The sequence below is a fragment of the Bos indicus genome, chromosome 29, assembly GCF_029378745.1.
Source record: "Bos indicus isolate NIAB-ARS_2022 breed Sahiwal x Tharparkar chromosome 29, NIAB-ARS_B.indTharparkar_mat_pri_1.0, whole genome shotgun sequence".
Taxonomy (NCBI): domain Eukaryota; kingdom Metazoa; phylum Chordata; class Mammalia; order Artiodactyla; family Bovidae; genus Bos; species Bos indicus.
The window spans coordinates 29,501,044-29,527,913 of NC_091788.1; the positions used below are offsets into that span (position 1 = coordinate 29,501,044).

Here is a 26,870-nt window from a genome sequence, read left to right on the forward strand (position 1 = left end):
AAAAAACATTAATTCTAAAAAGAGACAACACTGTTTTCAACCCCCCTCAGAGGTACCCAAAGGTTCAGGTACTTTCAACTCTGCTGATTCTCACATTACTTACCTCTATATCATTAAATAACTTGCTTTATTTTGCTCTGTGTTGGGTCTTCAATTTTTAGTATCATCTGTTGACTTTCTGGTGTGGAAAATGAGGATTTAGCTCTTTTTCACCATCCTGCTATTCCCAAGGACACATCCTTAGCATCTCAAGGTTCTATTACAGTTATGGTTGAGGTTAACTCAGTAGTTTTTACCTTAAGGCTGTTCACGAGACCATGTGGTATACTGCAACAAGTTTTGTTTTTTGTTTCTGTATAACTTTTGAGGGGGCGAGGTTTTTCATTGGTGTTCTGTAGCTGTCACTAATTTCTCCCCTAGTTCTCCTTCATTTGTGCCGGCTTCCTTATGGTGTGTTCAGATCCACCAGGTATTCATTCTTAGCAGTGCCTTCTGTTTGGTGTATTCCAGTTTGGACTTGGTGTCGTGTGTCCTTTCACTGTCATATTGTGTGTTAATCTCCTGACTTCTTTCTTGCTTTATCACCACTACCTTCCTGAAAAAGTGTATGGGAGGTAATTTCTTGAGATCGTGAGTGTCTGTTGTCACACTTGAATCATAGGTTAGCTTGGTGTAGAGCTCCAGGTTGGGAATAACTTTTCCTTAGAATTATTTTTGAAGGCATTGGCCCATTGCTTTCTGTCTTCCAAATGCTGAGAAGTGCAATGATATTCCGATTGATAATTTTTATTCCATCTCATTCCCTCCCCAGACTCTTAGTATTCTTCCCTTTGTATGTAAAATTTGAAATTTTCCCAATAATGTATCCAGAAAGCTGGGTACTTTAAACTTGGAAAAATACGAAAAAAATACGGAACGTCAAGTTCTTCAGTCTGGGAAATTTCCTTCAGTTGTTTCTGGATTCCCCCAACTCCCTTTTACATTCTGAAAAACAAGTTATTTGGATTTTGGACTTCTTGGATTAGTCTTCCAATATCCTTATATTTATTCCTCTGTTTTCTATCTTTATTATTCCTTCTGGAGACCTCCTAAACTTTTTTTTCCTATCTATTTTGTTTCCTTTTTTCCTACTATCGTATTTTTTTAATATCCAAGAGCTGCTTGTGTTTGAATATTCCTTTGTTTGGACATCTTTTGTACTGAAGTCCTTTTCAAATTCTTGCTTGTCTGCTGTTTTTAAAAAGAAGGACCCTGGGACTTTCCTGATGGCTCAGTGGCCAAGACTCTGTGCTCGCAGTGCAGGAGACCTGGGTTCAAACCCTGGCCAGGGAACTAGATCCCACATGCTCAACTAAAGATCCCATATACTGCAACTAAGACCCGTGCAGCCAAATGAATAAATATTTCTTTTTTTAAAAAAAGGACCCCAAAAAGCTGATTGGAAGTGGGTGGGGGTTGGGGGTGGGGTAGAGAATTACTGAATGTGGGCTTCATGCTCCTGTGATCTGGCTGAGTTGTTAACATTATGAAGTCCCTGATATCGCTATCTTTAAATCTTTTCTGTGTAGGTAAGATTTCCTTGAGATGGCTTTTATGTCCTTGGAAGAATATAAGCCAGGCTGCCAGACTTCTGGGAGTCAAGTGAGGAAAAAAGGCTCAGAGGTTTAACCTTCAGTTCAGTTCAGTTGCTCAATTGTGTCTGACTCTTTGCGACGCCATCGACTGCAGCACGCCAGGCCTCCCTGTCCATCATCAACTCCTGTAGTTTACTCAGACTCATGTCTGTTGAGTCGGTGATGCCATCCAACCATTTCATCCTCTATTGTCCCCTTCTCCTGCCTTCAATCTTTCCCAGCATCAGGGTCTTTTCCAATGAGTTAGTTCTTTGCATCAGGTGGCCAAAGTATTGGAGTTTCAGCTTCAGCATCAGTTCTTCCAATGAATATTCAGGACTGATTTCCTTTAGGATGAACTGGTTGGATCTCCTTGCTGTTGAAGGGACTCTCAAGTCTTCCAACACCACTGTTGAAAAACATCAATTCTTTGGTACTCAGCTTTCTTTATAGTCCAACTCTCACATCCATACACAACTACTGGAAAAACCATAGCTTTGACTAGACGGACCTTTGTTGGCAAAGTAATGTCTCTGCTTTTTAATATGCTGTCTGCTGCTGCTGCTAAGTCACTTCAGTCATGTCCGACTCTGTGCGACCCCATAGACGGCAGCCCACGAGGCTCCCCTGTCCCTGGGATTCTCCAGGCAAGAACACTGGAGTGGGTTGCCATTTCCTTCTCCAATGCATGAAAGTGAAAAGTGAAAGGGAAGTCACTCAGATGTGTCCAACTCTCCGTGACCCCATGGACTGCAGCCCACCAGGCTCCTCTGTGCATGGGATTTTCCAGGCAAGAGCACTGGAGTGGGGTGCTATCGCCTTCTCTGAATACGCTTTCTAGGTTGGTCATAACTTTTCTTCCAAAGAGCAAACATCTTTTAATTTCATGGCTGCAGTCACCATCTGCAGTGATTTTGTAGTGCCCCAAAATAAAGTCTCTCACTGTTTCCATTGTTTCTCCATCTATTTGCCATGAAGTGATGGGACCAGATGCCGTGATCTTTGTTTTCTGAATGTTGAGTTTTAAGCCAACTTTTTCACTCTCCTCTTTCACTTTCATCAAGAGGCTTTTGAGTTCCTCTTCACTTTCTGCCATAAGGGTGGTGTCATCTGCATATCTGAGGTTGTTGATACTTCTCCTGGCAATCTTGATTCCAGCTTATGTTTCATCCAGCCTGGTATTTTGCATGATTTACACTGCATAAAAGTTAAATAAGCAGGGTGAGAATATACAGCCTTGATGTACTCCTTTTTTTCTAACTGTTGCTTCCTGATCTGCATACAGACTGCTCAGGAGACAGGTCAGGTGGTATGGTATTCCCATCTCTTGAAGAATTTTACAGTTTGTTGTGATCCACAGTCAAAGGCTTTGGCGTAGACAATAAAGCAGAAGTAGATGTTTTTCTGGAACTCTCTTGCTTTTTCGATGATCCAACAAATGTTGGCAATTTGATCTCTGGTTCCTCTGCCTTTTCTAAATTCATATTGAACATTTGGAAGTTCATGGTTCATGTACTGTTGAAGCCTGGCTTGGAGAATTTTGAGCATTTCTTTGCTAGCATGTGAGATGAGTGCAGTTGTATGGTAGTTTGAACATTCTTTGGCATTACCTTTCTTTGGGATTGGAAAATAACCTGCAGTGTATAAACTTAATCCTTTTGTTTTCAGTTAGGTACCCAAGACTTAACTGGGCCTGATCCTCTGCAGTTTAGATAACCATGTATTTTCCCTCTCAAGTCTAGGACCTACTTTAGAGAGGGGCAGTTCCTTCCCTACAGAGAAAAGGGAGGAGACCAGGGATCTGTTTGCTTCATAAATAGTCCTTCACCATCTTTTAGCCTCACCTTTGCCTCATTTACCACCAGGGATTCCCTGGTGGCTCAGAGGATGAAGTGTCTACCTGCAATGCTGGAGACCCGGGTTTGATCTCTGGATTGGGAAGATCCCCTGGAGAATAAAATGGCACCCACTCCAGTATTCTTTTCTAGAAAATTCCATGGATGGAGGAGCCTGCATGGGGTCACCAAGAGTCGGACAAGACTGAACAACTTCACTTTTGCCTCATTCAGTTACATGTATGTGTGTGCTCAGTTGTGGAGTGGATTGCCACTTCCTACTCCAGGGCATTTTCCCAACCCAGGGATTGAACCTGTGTTTTGTGTCTCCTGCACTGGCAGGTGGATTCTTTAGCAGTAGCACCACCTGCAAAACACCATTCAATTACATGTTGTCATATAACTAATTTAACTTGAGCCTTTAGGCAATTCTAAGATGGAATTCATCTTTCATCTATGTTAAAATTTTATTTCTTCATCTATATTTGTAGGTTATTGCCTTTAAAAAGTCTACTTTAAAATAGTAAACTTTATTCCAATCTGAAACCTTACTAAAATAGTAAATTTTAATAGTAAATATTAAACTAAATTAATGGAATATTTTAATATTTACTATTAAAATTTACTATTTTAGTAAGGTTTCAGAAAGGAACAGAGCTTTTTGTATCTATTCTCCCATATGCTGTCTTTAGCTGATCCTCTGCCTGAAATGTGTATACCTCATTTTTTTTCAGGGTAAGATACCGTTACTGTGTCCAGACACAAAGAACTGTGCAGGCCTTCGCTTCATATTTACTTGCAACAGGCCGTGCAGAAACTAGAGACAATGGAGTAAACAACCTGGAAAACTTACATGAAACCTCAGGCGTGGTTGAATTTCGAAGTGTTCTGACTTGTTTTTTGTCCCTGACTTTAAATCCAGTGCGTGCGTTTTTATACACTTATTTTACCAGTATCACAATCAAGAGCTAATTACGTTAAATGTATGTGGCCCAGTTTTAAGGACTGGAGAATTTGATGAAGATGACCTTACTTGCGCCTTGAGTTCCTAGTCTTTACTGTCGAGAGGGAGTATCTATTTCAGTTTTTCCACATTGTTTTGTTCTCTAGCCAATCTCTTTCCCAGAATTTACTTTCCCACCTAAACTGGTTATTATGCTTTTAAACTATGCATTGTAAAAACGCAGCGTTTTTGCTTATACAAAACGCTGTTTTGCCTGTTTCTTATACATTAAAGACAGTGGGTAGAACTAAGCTATGCAGTTGCACTTCCTTCAAAAAGGTTGAGTTGGAGGTATTGTTTTGGTGCCTGTTCGGACAAGACAGGGCAAAATTGGTTTTCTTGACATTATTTCAAGCCACAAAAGAATAGCTTTCTTCACCCGGATGCCTTCCCACCCCACTGCTGTGTGGCCAGTGTTTGATGCTTCTCGCTCACATCACAAAGTTCCTTTCATTCTAAACAGGATCAATTCTCGACAGCTGTTCCCAGCTTCTAGGCTCCAGTTTTACCTGGGCCGAGCTTTAAAGTCACTGAAGCAGCTCTTACGGCGTGTGCTCCTGATTACCCTGCCAGGCCACGGGGCGAGGTGCTCGGGGGTTCGGTGGCGGGCAGCGAGCCCCGCGGGGCCGCTCTCCCCGGGAGCGCGAGGCCGAGTCACAGGCCGAGTCCCACTTCGCGTTTGGGCCCGGAGGTCATTCGCAACCGATGCAGTCCGCAGTTCCAGAACCTCTTCCGCCAGGATCTCGTCCCGATTCCAAAATAACCCTGGTCCTGCCGGTCTCCGCCGGCACGGAGGACCAACGCTGGCCCCAGGCGCTGCCAATCTGCAGATCCGCCGGGCCGGGAACGCGCACCTCTCTGCTTTACGGCAAGGGAGCGCGCGTTTGCGACAATGTGACGCCAGCAAGTTTTGGCGGGAAAAGCCCTGCATTTGGATTCCTGTGGTGGCGGGCAAAGGACGGCCTGGTGAGGAAGGGCGGCCGGTAGAGTGGGATGGGCTCCTGGAGCTGGGGTTCGGGGACTACATGATTTAGGAGGGGCACGGTGACAGAACGTTCTCGGTTCCGATCCCAAAGGATCGGAGAGGCTCCCTCGGAGGGGTGGTTTCGGAGGGTGGAGGAATATGGTGGCTGGGGTCCCCGTTGTACAGGGACTGGAGAGAAGCCGCCTCTGCTGGCTGGGAGCCCCCAAGGTTTGGGGCCCGGCGGTCCGCGTGCCACCCAGCCCTTCCTTCCGCTTCTTGGGGCAGTTTTGGCCCCGCCCCGGGCTCCTCCTGGCCTTGGGGGACGGGGTAGGGGTGGGAATTGGGAGTGAGCGGGGGGGGAGGAGTGGCTGCGGTCCCCGCGGTTATTTCCTCCTCCACTAGCCCTCACCCCCTTACTCTAACCCGAGACTTCACTTCTCACCCCCTTCACCAGTCCCCACCGTACAGCACTGGTCGCCAGCTCCTCGGCGCTGCTAGTACATTTCCTCTGCCGCCTAGAAAGAGGGGTTTCAGCTTTGGGTTTGCGTGGCAGTGGGGCTTGTGAGTTATCAATCAAATGCCGCAGTTTAGGATATTTGCTCATGCTTTAAAAGACTTGGATAAAATACGGATGATGTGAAACCAGGAGCTGATTTATCTTGAGGGAATCACGGCAAGAGGCGGAGCTCAGAGGCTTTAGAAATGATTGAGGCTCGTCCTCACCAACCGTCTTTTCTGGGTTCCTGCTCTTACAGCCGCGGGACTGAGTGGAGTCATGGCAGTGCCCTTTGTGGAAGACTGGGACTTGGTGCAAACCCTGGGAGAAGGTGCCTATGGAGAGTGAGTCCGAGTCCATTTTACCCGCCTTCACACTTGTTTAGTTTTCTGTCTCCTTTGAGTACATATTCATTGTTCTGGAATTGTTTATTTTAACACTGTGGCGCCCAAAAGAACAGATCTTTGCATGCAAATTCCAAAACTTTGGGAAACTGAAGCTACACAGTCTTTTGTAAGGGTTAACTGTTTTTTCTTCTTTTTTGGGGGGGGTGGGGTGCAAAACAGCAAAGCAAAGCATTTTTCCCCTAAAATTTAGAGGAGATTTCTGAAGTCGGTTTCTCCTCCCATATATTCTTTCCTGGGATTTAAACATAGTGGTTAAATGAGCAAATGAACAGACTGGAGCCACATTACTGGCCTTTGTTTTGTGAAGCTTAGGCAAGCTTTTTCTTTTTTGGCCGTGCCATCCTGCTTGCAGGGAGGCGGACCAGAGATTGAACCTGTGCCCCAAGCAGTAGAAACATGGGGTGGGGTCTTAACCAGGGGGCCACCAAGGAAGTCCCTAGGTGAGCTTCCTAATATCCTTGTGTGCCTGTTTCTTCAGCTGTAAAATGGCAGTAATAGTACATATCGTGTAGGTACTTAGAACATTTACCATAGACATAATGTTAGGTAGTGTTATTAAAATTAAATGACTAGGGCAAGAATGAAATCTTGACATTTGGGACAACGTGGACCTGGAGGGTATTATGCCAAGTTTAAATAAGTCAGACGGAGAAAGACAAATACTGTATGGTTTCACTTACTAGGTGAAACAAAACAAATGAACAAAAGTAACAAAAGAGAAACAGAGTTAAAACAAACAGGTAGTTGCCAGAGGGGAGGGTGGTGGGAGGGGGAGAGAAATACTGGTACAAACTTACAGTTGCAAAATAACTCTCCAGTATGAAATGTACAATTGGAGAGTATAGTCAGTAATTATGTAATATCTTTGTATGGTAGCATATCCTAACTAGACATACAGTGGTCATCGTTTTGAAATGTACAGAAATATCAAATCACTATTTTGTAACAGGAACTAACACAGCATTGTAAGTCAATTATACTTCAAAAACAAACAGACTTATAGAAAAAGAGATGAGATTTGTGGTTATCAGAGCAGGGTGTGGGGGGAGGGGTATTTGGGTGAAGATGGTCAAAAGCTACAAACTTCCAGTTATAAGATAAATAAGTTCTAGAGATGTAATGTACAACATTATTAATATTATTAACATTGCTATAAGTTATACATTAAATTTAGTAAATAATAAGAGTTCTCATCACAAGGAAAGTTATTTTTTCTATTTTTTAAATTTTTTATCTGTAAAAAGTGGATTGTCACTAAATTTATTGTGGTAATCATTTCAGTGCTTTATGGCAATTATATCTCAGTAAAACTGGAAGAGAAATTACATGAATAGAGCATGTATATGTGTGATGTGGCCCAGAATTGCTGTTATTCCATTTTTAATCTATCAAGTGTTTATATATTACTTTTGGATGTACAACGGAATGACTTCTTTGGAGCATTAGCTATTATACTTCACATTTCAGAAAGGAGTATTATCTGTTGAGGACATGGCAGAAACCATTCCCATGGTTTCTTCCAGGTGGCGAAAGTAATGAAGGTAAAATAGTTTTGGATGAGTTATGTTTAATCTTTTGAAGTTTTAAAAGAAATACAGTTCAAATGTCTGGAATATTATATTTCTTCCTTTTTCTTTTTAGAGTTCAACTTGCTGTGAATAGAAGAACTGAAGAAGCAGTTGCAGTGAAGATTGTGGATATGAAACGTGCCGTAGACTGTCCAGAAAATATTAAGAAAGAGATCTGTATCAATAAAATGTTAAATCATGAGAATGTAGTGAAATTTTACGGTCACAGAAGAGAAGGCAATATCCAATATCTATTTTTGGAGTACTGCAGTGGGGGAGAACTTTTTGATAGAATAGGTATGGAAAAAATTTCAGATAATTCTTCTGCTAAATAAGTTTTTAAATTTGTCTTTTAATCTTGGGGCTTCTGTTTGTTCACTGTCCATTCAGAATTGCTTATGCAATAGTGAAACTGGAGTAAATTTTTTTGTTTTTACAACTTATGTCAACACTGAATACATAGGTAGAATCATCAAAGAAATTTTTCCCCAAGTTGTATAAGTGATTTTGGTTGGCATTTCTGTTTTGCAGAGTGTAAGAATGATAAGCTGTGGTTTCTTGGTGCGTGAAGTATCCTAAGTGCAATGTATTGTATGCCTATGCAGTTGTTTTCTTTGTAGATATTCTAGTCTCATGAAATTGTTGCATTCATTTACAGATCTGAAATAAGAGGTTGTTATATAAGTGAAATAATTGAGAATTTTATAGGATTTATATATATATATTAAGTACTGTTTTTGCTACTAAAGATTAAAAGTCTTGATGTTAAAGAATACCAAGAAGTACATAAAATATATTTTGTGGACCTAAATTTATTATTTAGATGTATTAATAGTTAAAAAGTGATTATTAGAATCTCCAAAGAAATGTATCTCAGAAAAGAATTGAGTATACAAGAAATCAATTCATAGACATGCATGGCTTTGTGGTGTGAGAAATTATATGAAATTTAAATTTGTTGTTAAATATTTAGGAAATCAGATTTGCCTAGGCTTCTGCTTTGACAGTTACATTTCAGGAGTAGAAAAAATATTGGCATAGCCTTTAGAAGAAATTAGGGGTGAATTTGAAGGATATAAAGTAAATCATAAGTAGTATAAGTCAGGGCTTTCAAGGTGTATCTTGCATTCTTGATTTGGGTTATATTTTGTTATTCTCTAATTTTCCTGTGATGTTAACTTATTTTTGCCACTTAACAGCTGGGGAAATGTGAATTGTTAGCAATATATTTATTAGTGGACTCCAGAATCATTTCACTGTAAGCATTAGATTTTCTTTGCAAAAGTACGATCATAGATGTTTAACTTTAGAATTAGGAAACTATGTGGTTGATGCCTGACTGTATTTACCTGATAAACTAACTTTCACAATTAATTCTTATAGAGCCAGACATAGGCATGCCTGAACAAGATGCTCAGAGGTTCTTCCATCAACTTATGGCAGGGGTGGTAGGTACAGTGGTCTCTTTTCCTTTTATTTAAAATTAGTCTTAGTGAAATAAGTTACTCAGTTCTGATATGCTTCCCTCTGCTTCTCTTTTAGGTTTATCTGCATGGTATTGGAATAACTCACAGGGATATTAAGCCCGAAAATCTCCTATTGGATGAAAGGGGTAAGTTTAGCATTTTGTCACTTATACCAAAATCATTTTAATACAGCCTTACAAAGGCAGGATCAAGGCTTTTGCATTACTGAAATTTCAAGGCAGCTTCTTAATTTGCCACTCAGTTACGGTAAATATTCAGTAAGTATAGTTAAGGTGAAAGTTCTGCCTACGGTTTGTGTGTCTTAAAGGTGGGAAGTTAGAGAGGAAATTTGCTCTTCTTATTTGTTTTTTGTACAGAGTTACTCCTCCTTTTATAAACATAGCCACCTTGATGAGAAGCTCTGGAGGTTTGTGGATCTTGAGTTTCTATGTGTCTTTATATGCTTCTTTCCAGCCAGCTGGGTTTTTACATCTCTGAGAACGTTGTGCCTAGAGTATTATTGATACCTCCTGCCTCTGCACAGCCGGGTGAGGACATGGCTCTGCTCTCAGTGTTTAAGTGCTCTTTTCTAGAAGACCCTTTTGACTCCAGGATCTTCTATAACCTGGTCCATGCTGTGTGTATATTGACAGTATTTGTCTTACGTTAATAGAAGTCATGAGGCCTTTTTCTAGTTTTAGTTATATGATGATGTCTCTTATTTCTTCTTTATTACAATTTATTTTTGATCACTTTAAGGTAGAGAAGTTCCACAAATCTAAAATAACACCAGCAGTTTTCCAGTAAACCTTGATTCCTTTAAGTATTTGTGTGTGCTCAGTTGCTCAGTCGGGTCCGACTCTTTGTGACTCCATGGACTGTAGCCTGCTAGGCTCTTCTGTCCGTGGGATTCTCCAGGCGAGAACACCAAGTGGGTTGCCATTTCCTCCTCCAGGGATCTTCCCTACTCAGGGGATGAACCCGAGTCTTGTGCATTGCCAGGTGTATTCTTTGGCCATTGCGCCACCTGGGAAGCCCCTGTAAGCATGCCTATTTACAAAACATTCTCATTCGGTGCCATCCTTTTTTCCTTTGGCTTAGATAACCTCAAAATCTCTGACTTTGGCTTGGCAACCGTGTTTCGGCATAATAATCGGGAGCGTTTGTTAAACAAGATGTGTGGTACTTTACCATATGTTGCTCCAGAACTTCTAAAGAGAAAAGAATTTCATGCAGAGCCAGTCGATATTTGGTCCTGTGGAATAGTACTTACTGCAATGTTGGCTGGAGGTAAGAGCTGTTTAATCATGATGAAATTCCTGTCCTTTGGAAAACCAGGTTTCCTGTACCAATATAAATGAAATAAATCAAGGAGGTCCATATTTATGTTATAGTATTTTAATATTAACCTATTTATAATTAAGTTGGAACTTTTAAACCCAAAGATTTAAAAAAATGATTTATGTGTAGCTATTAAATGAAATATCACAGTAGCTCTCTCTTAAAATTATGTGAATACTTTGGAAATAGTAAGACGGAAGTGGATTATCTGTCTTAGAAGTGTCTTTAAAATTTCTTAAACCATAATTTAATTAATTTGAAGAAAACTTTTAATGGATTTGTGTCACTGATTATTTTCCCTTAAAATCGTTACTGTAAAATGATTTGAACATTCAGAAAACCAAGTCTTGTTTCCTTTTTAGAATTGCCGTGGGACCAGCCTAGTGATAGTTGTCAGGAATATTGTGATTGGAAAGAAAAGAAAACATACCTCAACCCTTGGAAAAAAATTGATTCTGCTCCTCTAGGTAACTGGGTTATCTTGATATAAAGTACTGATTTCCTGGATAATGAAACCTAGTGCTGTTTGAATTTTTTTAATGTATATTTTTCTTTTTAACTTTTAATTCATTATATAAATAATACATGATCTTTGTAGATAAAGTAGAAAAATAATAAATAAAATATTAAAAATCCAACCCTATAATTCTAGTACTCAGAAATAGCTTCCTTTAATATTTTGATATCTGCTTCTGTGTTTTGTAGTAGAAAATATGTAAGTATATATGTTTGTTATATATGTATATTATTTATAAGTATATTTGTTTTCACAAAAAAAATGACATCACACTATACATGTTATTTTGTAAACTTTGTGTGAGTGTGTGTGTTAATGCTAAGTGAACACTTTTTCATGACTATACTTGTAAGTATTCATCACTGTTTTTAAAAGCTGTGATGGTATTCTGCTATATGGACTTGCCTTACTACATTTCTACGGTTCACCTTTTTAGAGATTCAGAATTTTTTCTAATTTTTCACTGTTGTGAAAGAGAGATGATTATCATCCATATACCTTAATCTTTGTACATACGTCTCAGTTATTTAAAGTGAAACCCCAGAAGTGGAATTGCAGGGTCAAAGATGTATACAGCGTTTAATTATTATGGTTTACTTTGCCAGATTGTTTTCCAGAAAGTTTGTACCATTTCATCACAGTCTACCTAGTTTACATTTAAGCTATTTTTTGGCTACACCTTGAGGCATACGGGTCTTTGTTTTCCCACCAGTGAATGAACCTGTACCCTTGCAGTGTAATCAGTGAGTCTTAACCACTGGACCACCAGGGAAGCCCCTTACACATTTTTCTTTTTGACTGATCTAATAGGCCTACCTATAAGAAATATATTCTAACTTTAAAATTTTTATTTTAAATTTAGTATCATTGAAGTTGTACATCCATTTTGGATTTATTAGCTTTTTTGTCTGTTTTTGTGGAATTGTCTATTTTGCTCATTTTTGGTAGGAAGTTTTCCTTTTATTCTATATGACGTTTTTAAGAAAATATTAGTGTCATATCATTGCATTTGTTACAAGTATTTTTGACAGTTTGTCATGTATTTTTACTTTATGTTATGCTATTTGAACATACAGAAGTTTTATATTTTATGTATTTAAATCTAGTATCTTGTCCTTTTTGATTTCTGACTATATTGTCATGTTTGGAAAGGTTTTTTCTACCCTCTGCTGCTGCTGCTAAGTCGCTTCAGTCGTGTCCAACTCTGTGCGACCCCATAGACGGCAGCCCACTAGGCTCCCCCATCCCTGGGATTCTCCAGGCAAGAACACTGGAGTGGGTTGCCATTTCCTTCTCCAATGCATGAAAGAGAAAAGTGAAAGTTAGGTCGCTCAGTTGTGCCCGACTCTTAGCGACCCCATGGACTGCAGCCCACCAGGCTCCTCCGCCCATGGGATTTTCCAGGCAAGAGTACTGGAGTGGGGTGCCGCTTTTCTACCCTCAACAGTAGAAAAAAATTACCTGTGTTTTCATGGCTTTTTTTGTTTTGTTTTGTTTTCCATTTAAATCTTTGGTCCATTAGAAGATTCTTTGGTATTGGGAGGTGTATGAATTCTTTATCAATAAAATTAAGGTTTTAGGATGATTGTTGCTTTTATTACTGTCTCTTAAAAAGTTATTGGAAAGTAAATTTTCATTATAAAATTGTGTGAATGAGAACTTAATATGATATGTTAGAACAATGAAGTTTGGTATTGAAAATGGATGAGGTTTTTTTTTTTTTTATCTTTGTGTAAATAGGGGTTTTCAGGGTTTTTATTTATTTTTTATTATCTTTGTGTAAATATCATCAAGTGGAGAGAAACATTTCCACCTGGCTCTTGTTCTATTTGCAAACAACTGAGAGTCTGATCTGGGAAGAATATTCAAAGATATAGACAGTAGCAAGGAATAATTGCATGACATTCAAGCAAAAATTTAGTGGCTTTGTTTTCTCTTCCCAGAAGTAATATTTGGACATAAGGAGAGCAATAGAGAATGTGTGTTTACACTACAAGCTATAGGCTTTTCTAATCTGCATGACTCTTGTAAATGTTGTCTTAATATTTTGTTTTCAGCTCTGCTACATAAAATCTTAGTTGAGAACCCATCAGTAAGGATTACCATCTCAGACATTAAGAAAGACAGATGGTACAACAAACCACTCAAGAAAGGTAATATGCTTAAAATACAAAATTTTTTTTAAGTGTTTTTTTTTTTTTGCGAAAGAAAAGGTACTTGTAAAGTCAGCATAAGGCAACAACACAAGATAGCTGTGGTCTCTGTCCTCGTGGAGATGATAGCCTCTGGTACAAAAAACAGAAATATAAAAAAATAATTTTTAGTTCATTAATAATTATAAAGTAGAAAATCAGGGTACTGTAGCTAAGAATTTGACCAAGTCTTTTTTTTTTTACCTTTTTCTTTTGTATTGGAGTATAGCTGATTGACACTGGTGATAGTTTCAGGTGGACAGCGAAGGGGTTCAGCCATACATATACACGTATCCATTCTCCCCCAAACTCCCCTCCCACCCAGGCTGCCACGAAACACTGAGCAGAGTTCTCTGAGCTATACAGTAGTTGACCTAATCTTAAGTGACAGAGAACGCTTACCTTGCTGAGGAAATAACATTAAATCTAAGATTCGAAGATTAAAGGGGGGCTAGCCAGATGAGTAGCAGCAAGACGAGTGGCAGATTCCAAATACGGCAGCAGCATCAGGGATGACCTGGTGGTTAGAAAGTAGTGCATTTGAGGAGCTTGGAAAAGGCAGGTGAGGCATGGACCATGTCTGGCTTGTTCAGCATTGCATCACCGGTGCTTAGTACAGTGTGTAGTCCATTGTAGGCATTTCATAAATGTTCATGGAGTGAATAAGTGAGTAGAGAAGGAGGGGAGGGAGAGAGATTTGAGATGAGGTGGTAGATAGGAACCAAGCCATGGAGGACCTTATAACCCATGCTAAGAATCTTGGGCTTTAACTGAAGGCCATGGGAAAACCTTCTGGGAGATTTTAAGCAAGAAAATGACATACTTATATATTTGGTTTTAAAAGATCTTTCTAGAATTTCAGATTCTTTACCATTGAGCCACCAGATCCAATTGGGAGGAAGATGCTAAAAGTCTAAGAGAGAGGAAAGAAAAAAGCAGCAAGGTCCCTAAGGAGAAAGGAGGGTATGGGCTCCTTTTCAAGTGGAGAAATGAACATTTGATGGGAGGATGGAAGGGAAGAGAGGACAGGTAGGAATACAAGTAAATTAGATTTGGTAGTGGCAAATTGAGGGAGCTTCCAATGACTGAAATGGGAGATATATGTAAGTAATGAGGTACTGGAGGGTGTCTTGGTAATTTGACAGGAGTACAGAAGTTTTGAAAGAATCATTATGGGGAAAGGAAGAGGAAACGGATTAGAGAAATGTAGCATAGCGTGTTAGGGGTGAGGATCCAGTGGAGGGGAGTAGCCGTGAATTTACAGTGGCATCCTGTTCTCTATAATGATTATTTTTCGTAAAGCTTTTCAGAGAAGGCAGTGGCACCCCACTGCAGTACTCTTGCCTGGAAAATCCCATGGATGGAGGAGCCTAGAAGGCTGCAGTCCATGGGATCGCTGAGGGTCGGACACGACTGAGCGACTTCCCTTTCACTTTTCACTTTCATGCATTGGAGAAGGAAATGGCAACCCACTCCAGTGTTCTTGCCTGGAGAATCCCAGGGATGGGGGAGCCTGGTGGGCTGCTGTCTCTGGGGTCGCAAAGAGTCAGACATGACTGAAGCGACTTAGCAGCAGCAGCAGATAGCTTACTGTGAACCATCTTGGATTAGTGATCTTCAAAGAAGATTTAACTTTGGGACCAGGGACCAGCCTTGATCATTCAAGAGCTGTTGTATAGCAGAGTTTTATTAAAGTGAAAAGGGACTAAGAAAGCGTATGACATAGACATCAGAAGGGAGAATGCCCGCCCCCTACCCCTGCCAGCTAGTCTTATCAAGGCCTTATCAGACCCAACTCCCACAACATACATCTTAAATTAATAAGATTAGAACGAACAATAGAAAGATCTTACCACCCACCCCCATAATACACATTTTAAGATGACAGGATTAGTCAGAAAGTTCTTACTGAGGAGAAACATGTCATTGAGCAAGAAACATTGTTATATTGACTAAGACAAAGCAATGTAGAAAGAAGGTTTGACCTTTTCTCCTTGAGAGCCCCAGATTCCTTTCTCCTCCTTGGAAACCTTGGACTTCTTATCAACCTACCTAGGAATTGACTCTCTCACAAGCAAAGAAGATTGGGTAGAGCAGATTCATAACTTTCATTGTCATTATCACGAATTATTTTTTACTTTAAAAGGTTTTGATCCTGTTGCTGGGTCTCTCAGTCTTCATAGAACATTGTTCTGTTACCAAAAACGGTACCATTAAAATGACTGCCTTAACATTGACACTATGCACTTGGGACATACTTATAGGTCAAGATTTATGAAATGTGTAGTTTGCGCAATTTGACAAGTGAGTCCGAGTCAGAAGTTCCTAACTACATATCTCATAAAATCATGTAGGAAAAGCCACTATCTATTGTATAAGTATTTTGTGTTTAAGAAATGAATTTAGGTATGGTTTTGCTTCTTCCAGTTGCCAACTGGGAAAGCATTTGTATTTGGTCTCTTTTTTAGGGGCAAAGAGGCCCCGGGCCACTTCTAGTGGTGTATCAGAGTCTCCTGGTGGATTCTCTAAGCACATTCAATCCAACTTGGACTTCTCTCCAGTAAACTGTGCTTCTAGGTAAGGTCAGTTAATAATTAATAAAAAATCAAGTAGTTGTTGGATATAATAGTCCCCATGAAAAATAATCCATGTACATAAGGTTTTCTGAAGATGAATATAATTTTTTTCAGTGTGAGAATGATAATGCCTTATAAGAAAGGCCTAAAGAACTTTATTTAAAGCTATATTTTTCTCCATATCATAATGCCTCAGTGAAGAAAGTGTGAAGTACTCCAGTTCTCAGCCAGAACCACGGACAGGCCTTTCGTTATGGGATACCAGCCCTTCATACATTGACAAACTGGTACAAGGGATCAGCTTTTCCCAGCCTACTTGTCCTGATCACATGCTTCTGAATAGTCAATTGCTCGGCACTCCAGGATCCTCACAGGTAAGGGAATTTAGTTCCTCAAATAAATAATGGCAACTCTATTTTTTATTGTCTTAAAGTCTTTTTTTGTCAATCTAAGAAATACAGTATTAACACTTGATACAGATTTTTTTTTTTTGGTCATGGAGGAGAGAATTAGGGGAGACATTTTTTTCTAATGTTTATTTGGCTGCACCGGGTTTTATTTGTGGCACACAAGATCTTCAGTCTTCATTGCAGGATGTGGGATCTAGTTCCCTGACCTGGGATCCAACCTGGGCCCACTGCATTGAGAGTGCAGAGTATTAGCCACTGGACCACCAGAGAAATCCTGAGACTCAAGGCTTTTTTTTCTCTTTTTTTAGCCACATCATGGCATGCGGTTCTTAGTTCCTTAACCAGGGATTGAACCCAGGCACTGGAAGCAGAGTCCTGACCACTGGGCTGCCAGGGAATTCCCTAGGGGAGACACTTACGTATAAGAATCTGAAGTCAAAAAAAAAGAATTTTCAGGCCAAATAGCTATAGTATGATTACTTTTGGTGGTAGATCTGATCATTTATTCAGCTTTCCTCTATTTGACTTGTAGAACCCCTGGCAGCGCTTAGTCAAAAGAATGACACGATTTTTTACCAAATTGGATGCAGACAAATCTTATCAATGCCTGAAAGAAACTTGTGAGAAATTGGGCTATCAGTGGAAGAAAAGTTGTATGAATCAGGTATGTTTCATTGATTTTTGTTAGATCTTTTCCTGAAGAAAAATTTAAAATATTTGAGTAAAAAAAAGAGCTATCATTCTATGGTTGATTCATGTTGATATTTGGTAGAAATCAATGCAATACTGTAAAGCAATTATCCTTCAATTAAAAACAAATTTTAAAGTGCTATCATTTATGTATATATTAAAAATATAAAGTAGTTTAATTTGAAAAAGAAACCATTGAAATTTAAGTACAATGTTTTTTCCTTAAGAACTAGTATTTCTTAAAAGAAGACTTCTCTAAGGTTATTACAAATACTAAGAGATTCAAGTCTTATTTTCTTTAAAACTATGCATTATACTTAAATTGTAACAGCGATGAGCTTCCTTCTGTGAAAGATGGATCCATTAACAATCCCATGTTTCCTCCATCTTCCCTGCTCCCAATTGCTGATTTTTGTTGTTTGCATTGTTATAGCATATTTATAATACTGACATTCTGATCTGTCTTTAGGCTTTTCAAAAGTCTTAATATTGTGAAAAACAAAGAGAAAGGAATATTTTGTATTAAAGGAGACTAAAGAGGCTTGATAAATAATGTAATGCATGATCTTTCACCAGATCATGGATTTAAAGAAAAAGAAAGCTATGCGGCTGCTAAGTCACTTCGGTCGTGTCCGACTCTGTGCGACCCCATAGACGGCAGCCCACCAGGCTCCCCCGTCCCTGGGATTCTCCAGGCAAGAACACTGGAGTGGGTTGCCATTTCCTTCTCCAAAAGAAAGCTATAAATGATGTTATTAGAACAATTGGGAAAATTTGAACATGAGTTTTATGTAAGATAATGTTTTTGTATCAGTGTCAGATTTCTTTGGTGTGATCATAATACTGTGCTTTGTAAGAGAATGTCTGCGGGAGACACATGGTAGTGTGTGTAACTTATAACTTAGTTTAAAAACTAAAAAAAAAAAAAAAAGACAATCACGTAAAAAAGAAGTAAACATGCTTATCTAGGTTTATAAGGCCAATAAACATTTGTGGTTATTTATTGTAGGATTCTTTCAGTTTTTCTGTAGATTTGTAAACTTTCAAAATTAAAAGTTAGGGGAAAATGTTACTGTGAGGAAACCTGAAGCCAGCCTGATTATCCTTTCACTTATATAGATATCTTACTTTTTTTTTAATTTAGGTAGATTTATTAAGATAAAGCTCACATGATATAAAAATCACTTTAACCATTTTAAAGTGTACAATTTAGTGGTTTCAAGTATGTCGCAGGATTGTGGAGTTATCACCATTTAAATCTAGAACTTCCCAGTGCCCCCCAAATAAACTCTGTACCGATTAGCAGTCATTCTTTGTTCCTTCCTCCCTGTCAATCACTAATATACTTTCTGTGGATTACCTATTTCTGGGCATTACATATAAATGGAATCATATAGTGTATGACCCTTTGTGTTTGTCTTCTTTTACTTAACATAGTATTTTCAAGGTTAATTCATGTTGTAGCATTTATCAGTACTTTATTCCTTTTAATGGGTGAATGATAGTCCGCTATGTGAATAGACTGTTTTGTGTAACCATTTATCTACTGATGGACATTTGGGACGATGTATCTACTTTTTGGCTGTTAAGAATAATGCTGCTGTGAGCATTCAGGTTTCTGTATGAACACAGGTATTTTAGTTTGCAAGGGCCATCATAACAAAATACCACAGACTAGGAGGTATTTATTTGTTTATTTACAGAAATTTATTTTCCTACAGTTCTAGACACTGAAGTCCAAGACCAAGGTTCTGGCAGGGCAGGTTTCCTCTGGAACCTTGGCTTTTACGTGGCCACCCTCTTGCTGTCCCCTCCTATGCTTTGTCCTCTCTGTGCACACATCCCCCGTATCTGTCACTTTCTGTATCCTGATTTCCTTTTCTAATGAAGACAGCAGTCAGATTGGATTAGGGCCCTCTGAATGGTCTCCTTTGAACTTAGTCACCTCTAAATTAAAAGACACCTGCTCCTTGGAAGAAAAGCAATGACAAACCTAGACAGCATATTAAAAAGCAGAGACATTATTTTGCCAACAAAGGTCTGTATAGTCAAAGCTATGGTTTTTCCAGTAGTCATGTACGAATGTGAGAGCTGGACCATAAAGAAGGCTAAGCACCAAAGAATTGATGCCTTTGAACTGTGGTGGTGCACAAGATTCTTGAGAGTCCCTTGGACTGCAAGGAGGTCAAACCAGTTAATCCTAAAGGAAATCAACCCTGAATATTCGTTGGAAGGACTGATGCTGAAGCTGAAGCTGCAATATTTTGGTCACTTGATGCAAAGCCAAATTAATTGATAAAGACCCTGATGCTGTGAAAGATTGAAGGCAGGAGAAGGGGACGACAGAGGATGAGATGGTTGGATGGCGTCACCAACTCAATGGACATGAATTTGAGCAAGCTCTGGGAGATGGTGAAGGACAGGGAAGCCTGGTGTGCTATAGTCCCTGGGGTCGCAAAGAGTTGGACACGACTAAGCAACTGAACAACAACAACAACTACCTCATTAAAGGCCTTATCTCCAGAATAGTCACATTCCGAGGCATTGGGAATTAGGGCTTCAGCATCTGAATTTGAGGGGACACAGTGTCAGTCCAGAAGATGTTTTCAGTTTCTTTGGTATATACCTGTGATCAGAATTGCTGGGCATACAGTAACTCTTGTGTTTATCCTTTGAGGAACTGCCAAATGATTTTTCAAAGCAGCAGCACCATTTTACATTCCTACCAGCCATGTATGAGGGTTCCAATTTCTCTTCATCCTCGTCAACACTTGTTATTGTCTCTTTTTAATGAAAGCCCTCCCTGTGTGAGATGAGAATTATTAAAAATGTTTTTGTACTTTGGGCTGGGCTTAGCTAGACAAATCTGCTGATCTTGGGCTTATCCATCCAGCTGAAGTTGATGGCTTTTCTATGCCTGGTGATCCAAGGCAGCCTCATCCACTTTTGGGATCTTGGTGCTGCCTGTTGGCTGGGCCTTTCTTTCCGTATCAGTCTTCTAACCTGTGCTTCTAAAACACTGAACATGGAAGTTGAAAGACCTCTTAGAACCTTCGCCATCTTCTGATCACTGTTGTAGCTTTTTACCCAAAAACCTAGCCTCTCTTTTTCTTTCTTCTGTTTTAATAATCTTGTTTTCCCTCTCATTCTGGTTTCATTCTCTTCAATTGTTTCTTCTTTCAATTGTATTTTGATAAAACACTAAATTTCTTCTGTTGCTAACCATTCACATAGACTCAATCCCTAGTGATGCACTGCATTCTGTTTACACGTTGGTCTCGGTGGTCACACACGTACCCGTCGGGAGAGGAAAAGTCCTGGAAGGAATGGGATGTTCGGCGGCACAGCTCCTATTGTAGAAGCTTTTCTCAAATTTGCATCCCAGTAGTATCACTGAACTGAGATTACAGCTTTTATTTAGAGTATTTTCTATCCACACATATGCTCTAACCTTATTTTTATTGTCTTAGGTTACTGTATCAACAACTGATAGAAGAAACAATAAGCTGATTTTCAAAGTGAATCTGGTAGAAATGGATGAGAAGATCTTAGTTGACTTCCGGCTTTCTAAGGTATATAGATTAGCACATTTTTTAAGAGAGAAAACTTTGTTTTGTTATTTTTGAAGAAGTATCACATGTTCATTTTAGAAATTTTAGAAACACAAAGTGTAAAGAAGAAAGTAAGAATCGAGTTTAATTTTATCATCCATAGAAAACAGATTTATTTTTGATATTGTATTAGGGTAACCTTACTATTCGGAGAAGGCAATGGCACCCCACTCCAGTACTCTTGCCTGGAAAATCCCATGGACGGAAGAGCCTGGTAGGCCGAAGTCCATGGTGTCGCTAAGAGTTGGACACGACTGAGCGACTTCACTTTCACTTTTCACTTTCATGCATTGGAGAAGGAAATGGCAACCCACTCCAGTGTTCTTGCCTGGGGAATCCCAGGGACGGGGGAGCCTGGTGGGCTCCCGTCTATGGGGTCGCACAGAGTCAGACACGACTGAAGCGACTTAGCAGCAGCAGCAACCTATTACTTGTAATACATGCTATATGGAAATACTCATGTGGAGGTTTTTACTGGCATTATATTTTAGATATATGTTAACTTGTTTTTTTTTAGTTAATATTATGAACATTTGTTCTTGTCATTATCTAGTCTTCTAAAACAGTTTTTCAAATAATATTCTTTATTATAAAAGTTTTTGTTTTTTGTGTAATCTGTAAATAACAAAATAAAAATAGTCGTAGATTATTTTTATCTTTAATTACCTTTGGCATTTTGTAGCATTTTAAGCTTTTCCTTATTGAATTTGTATATGGTATTTTTCATAAAAATTGTGATTTGTCAAAATGTTTGCACATTATAGTTAATAGCCTTTATCTGTTCCAAGCTACTTTGTGATTCATAATCATATACAGAGTTTTACTCACATTTCTGATTCTTTCTGTAGAAATTAGTGGTTCTGAGGTTATAGTTTTAAAGCCCTTGATACATAAGACCAAAATAGCATTTTCTATATTTCCTGAAAGATTGTACATGGCTCTGAACAAGGCTGGAAGAGTTGGTCACTTTCTTTATATTGGCAGCTTGCTGCAATACTATTGTCCAGATGCTTGATATGGAATTAAATTAAGATACTAGAGTAGTGAAATCCTTCTCATAACTGAATCACTGGCTTTGTTGCCACAGTGTTTTGGCAAGACTTAAGTGTAGTTGTGTAGCTTATTTTTAGTTTATAAACTCCCAGTACCTATGAAAAACAGTGACCTAGGTCCAGAGCTATCAACAGTTGAAACAAACAAGATACCATTGGTTTCTGCTCTCTGGGCCCAGTGTAATGGGCCCAAAGTCAAGTCATAATTATTTATGTAGCCATTTCTTCTTCGTGGGCTTCCCTTGTAGCTCAGCTGGTAAAGAATCTGCCTGCAAAACGGGAGACCTGGGTTCAGTCCCTGGGTTGGGAAGATCCCTTGCAGAAGGGAACGGCTACCCACTCCAGTATTCTTGCCTAGATAATTCCATGGACTGTATAGTCCATGGGGTCACAAACAATCAGATACAACTGAGCCACTCTCACTTTCACTTTTCTTCTATGAAGGTGTTTTGTCTTTGTAAGAGGACCTGAAGATGAGGATAGCTGGACATATCTATGGATGTTTGTCTCTATGTACCACTAAAGAAAGTTTGATTTTATGGCATAGTCTTTTTTTTTTTAACATGAGTTTTGGATATTCCTAATATAGGGTGATGGATTGGAATTCAAGAGACACTTCCTGAAGATCAAGGGGAAGCTGAGTGATGTTGTGAGCAGCCAGAAGGTTTGGCTTCCTGTCACATGATAGATCCACTGGCTCTGGGATTCCTGGTGAATATAGTGCTGCTATGTGGACATTATTCTTCCTAGAGAAGATTATCTATTCTGCAAACTGCAAACAATAATCCCTGAAGAGTTGTCTTCCCTCTAGCCAAACATTTTCCAATTCTTTTGTATATTCTTCATACAAATAATAATCTATATCCTAACTGTAAGTGAAACTTTGGGGAAAGGGTAGATAGAATTCATTTAGATATTCCTTCATTTGCATTTAGCGTCTGAATTGAGACCCGCCTGGTGGAAACCATGCTCTGGGGTTACATGAGTTTACCAGCTTTTATACCAATATAATGAAAAACGATACTCTTGTCCCATTCTACCAAAACATTTGGTTCCATCCAAAAAGTACATATTTCCTGCACATTGACTTAATCACATGGATAAATTAAAAAAAAAAAAAAAACCTTGTTATTTGTGGGACAGTAAATTTATCAGTCAGTCTGTGAAGTGAAGCCAGCTTCAAAATGTATACCCCAAGATTTGTACTTAAAAGGGCCTGACCAGGTATATAAAGCTGTTTTTGAACAATAATTAAAATTGCAAGTAGGTATGTTTTTTTCTGGTATAGTTAATATGTATGATTGGTCTTTCAAATAGAAGTTGAGCATAAACTCTAGTGCTTAACTACCTTTACTTGGAATTACTGTTGCACATATTAAATATTTTTCTATATTATTTTCTACTTTCACAGCCATATTTTAATTCTTTATTACATAAATAAATTCTATTTTGAAAATGAATAGCTAACTCTGTAAACTCATTGGTGACTAAACTTCTAGATGGTGAGGAATAAAAGAGGTTGGAGATGTAAGAAAGTAATGGAAATTGATCTGATTCCTGGCTTTTTTCACCTGTTAATTTTAGTAAGATTTTGTTCTTTCAATGAAATTTATATTAACATTTGAATGTGTCCCAGTATTCCCGTTTCTTGGTGATTTATAAATATTAGCCAGTTATTCTAGTCTGAAGCCAAGAACATGAAACTTTATAGAGTTTATCATATATTGTATATCTTGGTAAATGGTATTATTGTCGTATAGCTATTGTTTTTCCAGTAGTCATGTACAGATGTGAGAGCTGGACCATGAGGAAGACTGAGCACCGAAGAATTGATGCCTTCGAACTGTGGTGTTAGAGGAGACTCTTGAGAGTCCCTTGGACTGCAAGGAGATCCAACCAGTCCATCCTAAAGGAAATCAGTCCTGAATATTCCATTGGAGGACTGATGCTGAAGCTGAAACTCTAATACGTTGGCCACCTGATGCAAAGAGCTGACTCATTTGAAAAGACCCTGATGCTGGGAAAGATAGAAGGCAAGAGGAGAAGGGGACAACAGAGGATGAGATGATTGGATGGCATCACTGATTCAATGGACATGAGTTTGAGCAAACTCTGGGAGATTGTGAAGGACAGGGAGGCCTGGTGTGGTGCAGTCCATGGGGTCAAAAAGAGTCAGACATGAGTGACTGAGCAACAACAACCCATAGGAGGAATAAATTTAAACCTACAGGCAACTTCTAAGAATTAAGCCAGTATATTCTCAAATAAGAAATTGTGTTCTTGAGAATTGTCAACCAGGGAATTCTCTGGTGGTCCAGTGGTTCAGACTCCAAGCTTCCACTGCAGGGAGCGAGGATTTGATCCCTGGTTGGGGAGCTAAGTTCCCACGTGCCACACAGCATGGCCAAAAGAATAAAAGAAGAGAGAAAATTGTCAGCCAACCATTGTAACTCTCATAAACAAAGTTGTCCCTGGCTTTGACCTTTCCCCTGAACTCCAGACTTTTACAGCCATGGTCTACCTGACATTTCCCCTTGACTTAATAGTCATCTCCTGACCAAATACAACTTTTGATCCCTGTCCTCCAACCTACTCCTCCCTAGTTCCCCCCACCTCAATAAGTGCTACATTTAGCCCCCTAGTTTCTTAAGCCAAAACTCTAGAAATCATCCTTGATATGGTTTTCATACTCTGAATTCAGTTCAGCAGCTCCTATTTAATTCAGCAAATATGTACAAAATAGGGCTTCCCAGGTGACGCTACTGTTAAAGAACCTGCCTCCCAATGCAGGAGACATAAGAGACTCAAGTTCAATCCCTAGGTTGGGAACATCCCCTGGAGGAGGAGGAGGGCATATGGCAACCCATTCGAGTATGCTTGCCTGGAAAATCCCATGGATAGAGGAGTCTGGTGGGCTGCAGTCCATAAGGTCACAGAGTCAAACACAACTGAGCCACTGAACAACAACAACATGTGTATTTCCATTCTGTGACTTATTTCACACTTCATATAAGATTGTAGTTTTAATGTAGTTTAAGACTTGCCTCTGTCTAGCAGTTTTTGTTTCCTACTTAAACACTCATTCCCTACTTCAAAATCATGAAGATTTTCTTTTATGTTATCTTCCAAAAGCTTTATAGTTGTGGCTTTCACCTTTAGATCTACGGTTTACCCAAAAATGATTTTTGTGTATAATAGGAGGTCAGGTAGCATTTTTTTCCCCATATGGCTATCTAATTTAGCACTGGTGAAAAGATTATCCTTTCCCCATGGGTCTTCATTGATATCCATCCAGTGTTCAGATTTCCAATTCTTACTTTTTACAGTTTTTTGAATCAGGATTGAAATAAAGTCCATACTAGAAATTGACTGATGTCTAAGTTGCTTTTGGTTGCAAGTTCCCCCTTTGTTCTCCCTCTGTCTGATTTTTTTTCTCCTTGTAATTTATTGGTAGAAGAACCAGCTGGTTGACTATCTAATTCTTAGTCTGAATTTGCATCACTGTGGTTCAGTTTCTACATGTTTCAACTGCCCGTTGTGTTTTCTGTAAATAGAGACATTTGGGCTTCTCTGGTGACTCAGATGGTAAAGAATCTGCCTGCAGTGAACAAGACCCAGATTTGATCCTGCGTCAGGAAGATCCCTGGAGAAGGGACTCTTCTCCCTTCCCCAAGAATACCCACTTCAGTGTTCTTGCCTGGATATTTCCATGGATAGGAGCCTGGCAGGCTACAGGCCATGGGATCAGTAAGAGTTGTATGACTGAGCGACTAACACTTGCACTTTTTACTTTCAGGATACTAGCCCTGTGTCAGTTTTATGTGTTGCATGTGTGTGCTAAGTCACTTTAGTCATGTCCAACTCTTTGTGACCCCGTGGACTGTAACCGGCCTGGCTCCTCTGTCCATGGGGATTCTCCAGGCAAGAAGACTGGAGTGGGTTGCCGTGCCCTCCTCCAGGGGAATCTTCCCCACCTGGGGACTGAACCCGGGGCTCCTGTCTCTTGCGTCCACAGGCAGGCTCTTTAGCACTAGCGCCACCTGGGAAGCCCTGTGTGTCGCACTTAAGTATTTATGCATATAACTATTTAAAATCATGCATTTCTCTCTAAGTTTCACTGTACTTAATGCCACGACTTTTCATGTGTTGGATTTTTGTTACCTGGCTCAAATTTTTTTTCTAATTATTTTATTTTATTTTTTTGACTCATGGATCATTTAGAATTGTGTTTTTGTTTCCAAACATAAAAATCTTGGGAGAAAATCCCAAAGAAAATCTTTGGGAATCTGTTTATTCATATGACTCTAATTTCCTTTAGATTCTTTCCCTCCTTTTAAATTAATTTTTAAATTTTGGATTCATTTATCTTTAAGCATGATTGACTTGTATTCTGTTATTTTCAGGTGTACAACATAGTGATTTGATATTTTTCTTAGATTTTTTTATGTGGACCATTTTGAAATCTTTATTGAATTTGTTACAGTATTGCTTCTGTTGTTTATGTTCTGTTTTTTCGGCCATGAGGCATGTGTGGTCTTAGCTCCCCCACCAGGGATCAAACCTTCACTCTCTACATTGGAAGGTGAAGTCTTAACCATTGGACTTCCAGAGAAGTCCCTGGTGTTTTTTATACATTACAAAATGATCACCGCAATAAGTCTAGTTAACATCTCTTACTATACAAAGTTGCTACACTATTGTTCACTGTGTTTCCTATGCTGTACATTATATTCCCCTGACTTCTTTTGTCCCTGGAAGTTTGCACCTCTTAATCCTCTCCTTTAGCTCTTGAACATATCTCAAATGGTTGTTTATTGCTTTTGTTCACTAATTTCAATGTCAGGTTCATCTTGGGGCCAGTATCTTTTAAAAAAATTTTTCTTAGCTATCAGTTACATTTTCCTGTTTTTTGTTTGTTTTTTTTTTTCTGCTTGATGATTTGTATTATGTGGTGGACATAGTGAATGATGTATTTGAGAGATTCTGGACTCTGTTCCTCTGAAGAGTATTGACATTTGTTCTGGTAGATAGGTAGCTTGGGTTGACCTGAACTCCAAAGTTGGTCTTTGAGGTGGACAATAGCTGAAATCTCTGCTCAGTTCTCTCTCCTTCCAGGTGCTATTGTTGAG

At 39.1% G+C, this 26,870-nt stretch overlaps 1 protein-coding gene across 2 annotated transcripts; it reads left to right on the forward strand.

Moving 5' to 3' along the window:
* The first annotated feature begins 1,459 nt into the window (after positions 1-1,459).
* CHEK1 (checkpoint kinase 1) lies at positions 1,460-25,110 on the forward strand. Of its 2 annotated transcripts, none has more exons than XM_019955317.2 (13): positions 1,460-5,417; positions 6,171-6,255; positions 7,960-8,183; positions 9,270-9,334; positions 9,429-9,498; positions 10,454-10,642; positions 11,056-11,160; positions 13,268-13,363; positions 15,871-15,979; positions 16,175-16,352; positions 16,921-17,052; positions 20,549-20,650; positions 22,331-25,110. In XM_019955317.2, the coding sequence occupies exons 1-13, from the start codon at positions 4,835-4,837 to the stop codon at positions 22,424-22,426; spliced, it is 2,034 nt and encodes a 677-aa protein (XP_019810876.2). In that variant the 5' UTR covers positions 1,460-4,834; the 3' UTR covers positions 22,427-25,110. The 2 variants fall into 2 exon arrangements, with proteins under 2 accessions (XP_019810876.2, XP_070638662.1); XM_070782561.1 differs by lacking the exon at positions 1,460-5,417 and adding an exon at positions 7,786-7,859 and having other exon boundaries at positions 5,799-6,255.
* The last annotated feature ends 1,760 nt before the right edge of the window (positions 25,111-26,870 follow it).